Source organism: Aethalodelphis obliquidens, unplaced genomic scaffold (assembly GCF_003676395.1).
Source record: "Aethalodelphis obliquidens isolate GAN/ISIS:26980383/991018 unplaced genomic scaffold, ASM367639v1 scaffold89, whole genome shotgun sequence".
NCBI lineage: Eukaryota > Metazoa > Chordata > Mammalia > Artiodactyla > Delphinidae > Aethalodelphis > Aethalodelphis obliquidens.
The window spans coordinates 1,686,664-1,695,026 of NW_020838033.1; the positions used below are offsets into that span (position 1 = coordinate 1,686,664).

General features: G+C 40.7%; 1 protein-coding gene across 2 annotated transcripts in view; it reads left to right on the forward strand.

Annotated features, from left to right (window-relative positions):
• The window catches only part of ZNF652 (zinc finger protein 652), a 64,189-nt gene extending 61,287 nt beyond the window's left edge, over positions 1–2,902 (forward strand). For both annotated transcript variants that reach the window (XM_027094565.1, XM_027094566.1), the window contains one exon: positions 69–2,902. In XM_027094565.1, coding sequence (XP_026950366.1) covers positions 69–580 — 512 coding nt within the window. In that variant the 3' untranslated portion in view covers positions 581–2,902. The remainder of the gene's footprint in view (positions 1–68) is intronic.
• Positions 2,903–8,363: the final 5,461 nt, after the last annotated feature.

The window sequence follows — 8,363 nt, forward strand, 5'->3', positions numbered from 1 at the left end:
GGAATAGCTGGGGCACATACTTGCCGCCTGGTGTGTTAATCCTGTTTTTGTGTCTGTGTTCGTCTCAGGAGAGAAACCCTTTATCTGTGAAATCTGTGGCAAAAGCTTCACCAGCCGCCCCAACATGAAGAGGCACCGCAGAACTCACACAGGCGAGAAGCCCTATCCGTGTGACGTGTGCGGCCAGCGGTTCCGCTTCTCCAACATGCTTAAGGCCCACAAGGAGAAGTGCTTTCGGGTGACCAGCCCCGTGAACGTGCCGCCTGCTGTCCAGATCCCACTCACAACCTCCCCGGCCACCCCAGTTCCTTCTGTGGGGAGCACCCCCACGACCCCCGCCCCTCCCATCAGCATGAACCCCGTCAGCACGCTAACCCCTCGGCCCATGCCCCACCCCTTCTCGCACCTTCACATCCACGCACACCCTCACCACCCACACCACCTTCCTATCCCCCCAGTCCCTCACCTCCCCCCACCTCCAGCTCTCTTTAAGAGTGAGCCTTTAAATAACAGGGGCCAGGGTGAGGACACCTTTCTGCGGCACCTGGCAGAGAAGAACAGTTCAGCCCAGCATCACTAACATCCATCTCCTTAAACGTGTTCTCCGCGAGTTCCGTGCCCCCGGTGTGAGTTTGCAGAGTGGGGGTTGGTGAGCGTTTCTGTAGCTGTCAGACTCTCCTCAGCCTCCACCCAGAGCTTTGTCATTGTCTTGGTGAATCGGCACATCCGAGGGAGTGGACGAGAAGACCCTGAGCTCACGGAGGGAACTGTCGAACCAGGGAACCACCGAACTAAAGCCCAATTTGCTTGCATTTTCTGGTGACTTTTATAAATTTCAAATACTCAGACTTGTGGAATTTTATAATTTCATATCAGCTGATGAGGTATGCTTGCTTTTATATCCTGGACTTCTCCTCAAAGAGGGGACAGGCCTGGTTTCCTTTGTACTAATCGGGAAGGCTGTGACATTAATCCAGAGCATTAATTGTATCACTGTGTATCGTAACATTCTTTTCAGCTTTCGGTGCTGGCTTCGGAGTCGAGCTAGCCATGTTTCACAGTATATCAAGCATTATAGAGAAAGACAGAAATTTTCTTCTTTGTGTAGCTCTCCTAATGCACTCTTTATTTTACTACAGAAATTATTTTAGAGTTTTTGTATAGACTTCTTTAGTAGTCTGTTTCTAAAATGAAATGTATTTCAATAAGCAGTGTAATTTTTTCAGTGTAGCTGGACCTATGTTGTAAAATAGAAAAAATTTTTATAATCATCAAAATGTGATTCTTAAAGATGCATATAACTTCTATAGTTCAAAGTTATTCTTACATCCGTACAACTCAAAGGTGCTTCAGAGACTAGATGTATCTGAAAGGGTCTCCAGACCAGGTTACTGCGAAAATGAGGTTTTGCTTTCGGAATCTGGCATAAGTCCTTGGTAGTTTTTTAATCTCTGCTTAACACTCGGGGGCCTGTTAGGCTCACGGACATGCTGTGTCCTCTATGTTTCGTTCGGTTCAGTTAGTACGTTGAATGGAATGATTTGCAGAGGGTTGAGCCTTTTCCAGGGAGGTCACCTGAAGCTGGCCTGTTTTGAAAATCTGAGTAAAGCTGCTCGCCGTCAAGAGGAGGAGGTGGCGGAGGCTGTTTCCTCTCAGTCACGTCTCGCTTCCCCCAGAAATGTGTTCAGGTTCAGCCTCTGTGGGACGACCAACTGAAGTCTCCTAATACACTGCTCACTTTAAGGTTGCTTTATTTTTCTAATTGTCACAAAAAGATAAAATAGTACACTAAAATCACAAACATGATGTTGCCTGATAGCGGCTGAGAAATTTGGATAAGAACACAAATTGGTTATGACTTTTAAAATGTCTCTTCTATCCATGGATGTAGTCACAACTTCGAGCTATTCTAACACAGTTTAAATTGTGGTGAGAGGGAGAAAACGACGTTTTGCTGCCCTGTCCTCTGCAAGCGATGATGTGATAGCAGCCTTCTTGGTGATAAGGAGAGCCGCAAATGGGGCAGGTTTGAAAGAGTTTGGGTAACTTCTAAAGAGCATGGTCAGTCAGGAGCTCATTATAAGAAAGGCTGAACAGAAGGGCTGACGGATTGGTTATATTTAACTGATCACATTTATCCAGACTCAGTGTAGATAAAAATTTTGTAATTTTTCATCTCAGCGAACTGAGTTTCAAAGCGAGGTCTTTCTTTCTCCCTCTCTCTCTCTCTCTCTCTCTCCCCCTCATTTTTTTAATCTTGAAATTTCTTCATTTTTCTTTCCTCAAGGTTTTAAATCTTTGCCTGAATCAGAACCCTGACTTTTATTTATTTTTTTATTTTTAATATTAAGTGTGCAGATAGACTTACAGCACTTTTTCTGGCTGATTAGCTCTGTGGTAGGAAAACTGGAACTCTTTCCATTGAGGTTAAGTCCCTATTTTTAAAATATCGCATTCTCTGTTAGCTTTTTGGTTTAATATTTCCAGATTTTTTCCTTCTGATTACTGCCTTTGTCTTCTATAATGAGCATAGGAGAATTTGGGAATGAGGTGGAAAAGTATCTCAAGACATACTTTTCCTGCTTCTGGATTAACTTCTAAGGAATGTGGTTTTAAATATTTGTATACATTCTTGGAACACTCAAGTACCCAAACCAATAAGAAAAGTTAATTCCTTATTTATGACTGTTATATCTTTAGTGGCTGCCTCCCCTTATTCACACAGTCTCCTTGGCGTTCCATGACAAGTTTGTGGATATACCATGTGTGGTATATGTGTGGACATACCATTATTTCATGTCCAAGCTTGTAATATTAAAATGATGTTTAAGATGTAAATTACAGCTTAGTTAATTGGTTATACCTTATTTTGTTCTAAATAAATTTACAATATTGGGCAGCAGTTCTGAATTCTAGACTTGAGACCATTGAATCAACCATTTTATGAGGTGTACTATAATTACACACTGGAAAATTCAGGTAGTCGTATTTGATTTTCCATTCAAGTGAATATAGCCATAAGAAAATATCTACTACATAGGAAAACCAATATTAAGCAAATAATCACCACCACCCTTAACAGAAGCAAAGAAAGGATTATCTTTTTTTAAAAATCAGCATTGTCAAACAGTACATTTCTTAGTGAAATGTATTGTGGAACAATCTGGAAACTTCCAATTTTTCTTCCCTAGATAAGCATACCCTCCCTGATTTGGGGTTTGTGGTCTTCGGGAAGACTGCTCAGAATATAATGACTCCTCACCAGTGTCATATGACATATGCCTAATGAAATGCATTAAGAATATTCATACCATTAATGCTTCTGAATAGAAGAACTGAAGAATTAAGCCTTAAACATATACGTGCATCAGGTTTAACACGCTTAAGACTCAAACTCAGGGTTAAAATTTTGATTGGGGTCCTTTACTAAAATAAAAGTTGCATTTATACATGGTGTGTTCCCTCCCACCTATAGTACAGCACCCTGTGACTTATTCAAAACTTATTAACTACTTGTTATCTGTTTATGAAAAAAAGAACTGGGGAGGAGTTTGAGTTCTCAGCCCTTATCTGTACTTAAATTTTAAAGACAACAAAGGCCACATTTCAGCATTACGTAGATACCAAATTGAGGCTGTTTCTCCTGACTTAATTCTACTGTCTTCAAAGGCTTGTATCATTGCTAGAGTTAAGACTGACTTGAAAATTCCCAGCTTGAGTTGCTATTGCTTTTTAAATTTTTTTTGCACTTTTCTATTCTTTTCTCATAGATTTATCATTCAGATATAAACTCTTCCTTAGCCTGAATGAAAGGCTGCTTGTTGCTTTCTCAAATTGAGTGGGGCGGGCTCATACTGAGTCAGACTTTACATCTGAATGAAGAAAATAAGATGAACGGTTTAAAAGCACGTGGCTTCCTTTCCGTGTATATTTGTGATTTGATCCTTGTTTTTAGCAAGCAGGGAAGTCTCCACATAAAACTTTACTACAGTAGTTCAAAGTAACCTTTGCAAATCAGTTATGTATACTTTTACAGTCTGCCGTTTTTCCATTAACCGTTCTAAATTAATGACTGAGCGTGGATATTACCACAGTTGTACCATCTTTTGTAAAACTACGTTGGTTGAAAGTACCTTTTCATCGTGGTTAGAATGCTCCCTGTAATTTGACTGTCCCTTATATACTAACTGGAGGCAAAATACTCTGAAGAGATACTTGTACACTTTTTCTACTTCTTGAAATTTTTTTCACTTTTTATGTTTTTTGAATGGATATGCTTGTTTAGCTTAATTTTTATTTCACTGGAAGTTTTAAATCTTAAGAAAATCAAGCAGAAATAGAAATCCACTGCAGACGTGTATTATATTTACCACATCTTGAAGATTTCCGTTAGTGAAACACAGAATGGTAGGTGGGGTTTTAATGTTTAAAAAGAGAGAGAGAGAGAAGAAAACTAATTAGAGAAACCCATCTGTTTGAGCTACTGCATAGAAGAGACAACTTGTATTACATCACTGATCCACATATGAACATTTCGATGCTGTTGCAGACCGTATGGGAAGTATTTGATGAAAAAGGGATGAGTTACACCTAAGAATTTTATCAACTATCTCCCATTACAAAAATCAACTCACTTGGAATTCTTCAGACTATAAAATTGAGCAAGTAAATATTGGGTTTTAATTTTCATTTACCTAAACCAAGATAGGAAATTTCCCAAAAGATCATTTTTTTCAGGAATGAAAGGTCATTAGCCACTAGAGATACTGGCATTATTATGTACTAGCGACACCCTAGCTAACCTGCTTCTGTCATCTGTAGTGTTTATAACACATAACAATGACCTTCCAACCCTGACGCTACCTCGATAAAGCAAACCAGAGATCCTCTCTACACTTTCTATGGAAGCCATAAAAGTTGCCATCGATATATCTACTTTCATAGTTCTGTACTTTTATACTCTCTAGACTTTTTATAGACTTTGTGATCAGATCTTTTTGTCTTAGAGGATAGGTTTTGCAAGATTCAAAGGAAAATCAAACTCCTTGGTTGTCCCAGCTCTGAAGCCTTAGCCTCAGTAAATGTGTTTAAAGAACTAGATAATGTACCACTTATCAACTTTTTCATTAAACTATTTTGCAGAATTGCATATCGGGAAAACAAACTTCTCTTTCTCATTCCCTAAGTAGAAGCTATATTGTTGTAAGAAGCTACTTACAAAGCGGATTTCTACCTTGTTAGACTCTGTGTATAACTTGATAATATATGTCTCGTCATAGTGTTCCTGGAGTTGTTTTTATTTCCTTATGACAGATTAGTGCGTGTACATCTCTCACTAGTCCTGTATTATCTCACTGCAGCTTCAGTCTCTCTCACTCTGTTCTTGAGTGCCTTCAAAAAGCCAGCATCATGGAACATTCTTTTCCTGATCTAAATCCTACCTCTGATTATTCATCCTCCATGAGTATTGGAACTCACTCTTATTCCAATTGATTTGTCTCTACAAACTAGCTCTAAAACCTTGGATGTGAATTTTTTATGTATTTCTGTTTTGTTCCCCCATGTCACTTTTAGATTACGTTTTAAACTTTTATGTATATCTTATTTCTTCACGTATTACATCTCTAGTGAGGAAAGGCTTTATCCTTATCTTAACTGCTCATGTTCCTTTCTTTCACCAGAAAGTAGATGTTCCTTTCAAATTAAAGGTCATTGAGTATCTCTTTTGAACATCTTTTTCTCGTCTTAGTCTTCCTGAAATGCCTCCCCTTTCTGATTAAGGGATCTAGATTGCTGCTCTTGCTATGCCCTGTTCTGATACGCGCTCTCTCTTCGAGAAACATTTGGCCAGGTTGTACCCATAATGTTACTTTAGTCAAATCAATTTAAAATTGCTCTCTGGGTTTATCAGAAGTCCTTTACTGATGTTTGATCTGCCTCTCTCATCCTTCTGTCCCTCAAAAACTTCCGGTTACTCTCTTCTACTTGTTCACATCTAATTAATTTTTAAAATATCGTTGATACGTAGTATATGAAGGATGTCATAAAAAGGAGGTTTCGGTGTGTTCTCCATGTGATATGAGCACCTTACTGATAAAACATTGTAGCGATTGGCTCATCTTTCACGGTCAGAACTGCAGTTCGTGCTGCGTACAGGTGTCTTGCTCCCTTTCAGTTCTCCTCCCAAACTGAAAACAAATAGACCTCATTAAAATGAGGAAATTAGATTGCTTTTTTTTTAAGTGAATGAAAGCTATTGAGTATTTTGGCCTTAGTCGAAATTTTTCCTTTCTGACTTAAAACGTCATGCCTCTTTCCTTAAAGTGGATGATACTAATACTCAGGTTTTCAAGGCTAACTAACAACCACGTGAAGTGGGAGTCTAAGAAGGCAGCTGTTAATAAATTCTTGTTTCTTTTATCTGGCGACAGTATGTTATGGTGGGATAGTGTGATATTGTGAGAATGCTTATGTTTGATAATGAATAAATTCAAGACATTTGAAGATGTCACTGGTTGTTTGGAATGGGAATACTCGTTTACAAAATGCAAAAAGTAGATTTCTACAGAAATAAGTGACAAGAGTTTCTTGCTGTTTGAAATCTTCTTGCTTTAGTATGCCTTGATAGTCCCCAAACCTAGAAGTTTGCCTCTTTTAGGTGGTCACTGGCTACCTAAAGTAACCACTTTGAATCTGTGGCTTTTCTCCTGGGACTCTCAGGCAGCACAGCAGTGGGAGCCGTGCGGGGAGTGGGGGAGGGGGGCGCTCACACCTGAGGAGCCACATCCCTGAGACAGACTGTTGGCTTGTTTCATGTCTTTGTACGTAGGAGACGTTTGGCACGAGTATCAAAGGGCCTTTGCCTCTAAGAAGTATCTCCTCCACCTTCTAGTTTCACACCATGTGAGCTTCCCTGGTGAGATCAGGGATGTTACAAATTACTTGAAAATGATTTTGGGGATGGGGCAAGAAGGGGTAGGAGCTGAATTTTGCTTAACTTTGGAAGGAAATCTGGAACTTGCATTTTTGGTTTTGATCAACCAAAGAGCCTGTCTCTAGAGCGGATGTGCCAAAGAATCAAGTTGTTTCTAAATATCCAGCTCCTCTGAGCACACACAGCTTCCTTCTTACCTGACTTGGACAGGTGAAAAGGGACCGTGTGATCACAAGGCCAGAGACACCAACTCACATTCTGCGTAGGGCTTGAGGCTGCGTTTAATCGCATTCAGAAGCTGGTGGGAAATATTTTGTTCTTTTAGAAGCTCCAGCCCATCCTAGAAATATCTTTTCTGTGCTTCATTATTCAACTCATTAGACTTGCTCCAAAAGTAAAAAAGGAAGAAACCGTGTGGCGTAGTTTTGGTGTTTACTGCTGAAGTTGTATCCCCAACCATATCTATGCAGCCTCTGAAAATCAGATGAATTCTTCTCCATCTTCCATACGTTCGAATATGCATCTTCCTCTTGACATGGGCAGCATGATTCTGCTCCACCAGCAGTACTGGCTTTGTCCACAAGGGAGCAACAAAATACTTTAGCTTCTTTATTCTTGCCTTCTAAAGAAAGATCCCGCTTTTAAGTCTCTTATAGAATATTCTCTCTAGGCTCAATATTTATTTATAGATCTTGGTTTTTAAGACATTTTCCCTTATTACTAAGTGCTCAGCCTTCATGATGGAAACAAAGGTTGATATGTGGGTCAGAGGTCCTTGTGGGTCAGGCATCTGAATTAGCCTTTTTACATATTGGTGCCAGAGACTGAAAGCCAGAACCTTCCCATGGGGGATCTGTTGTGTGCTAAACGCAGAGCAGGAAGGCCACCCTCCTCACTTCTTGTCTCCCGAGTCCCACCGCCAGCGCAGGGCCATTACATCTCTGAGAAGGACACGAGCGGCAGGGGTAGCTCTGGAGTATGAATGAGGAAGTGCTTCTTACCTTCTCTGCTCCAAGCAGATGTCTGTTACAGCAGGGACCAAGTCAGCGGGGTCAGCCCTGTGTCCTGACCTGTAGGGAGTCCCCTGCAGCAGCCGCTCCTCCCGGGTAGGATTCAGTGTGTGTTCCCTCTGTGTCAGTTACTTGTCTTAGGGCTCCTAACTCTCACCAGCTCTCTGACCACAAGTTTTGTTTGTGCTCATAGCAGCATCTTCCGCACAAGAAGCAGGTCAGTAGTCAACTAAGAGGAGACACCAGACCCTAGAGCCAGGAGGCATTTGCACCTGGAATGGCCTTGCGAACAGATACCTGCCTGGCCCTTTTTCCCCAGCCAAGTCTGACCCTGAGCAATACAGACAGATAGAGGCATCCACTTGTAACCCCAGCACTTGGCAAAAAACAAAACTGAAGCTGTGATTGGTTTAGGTAAC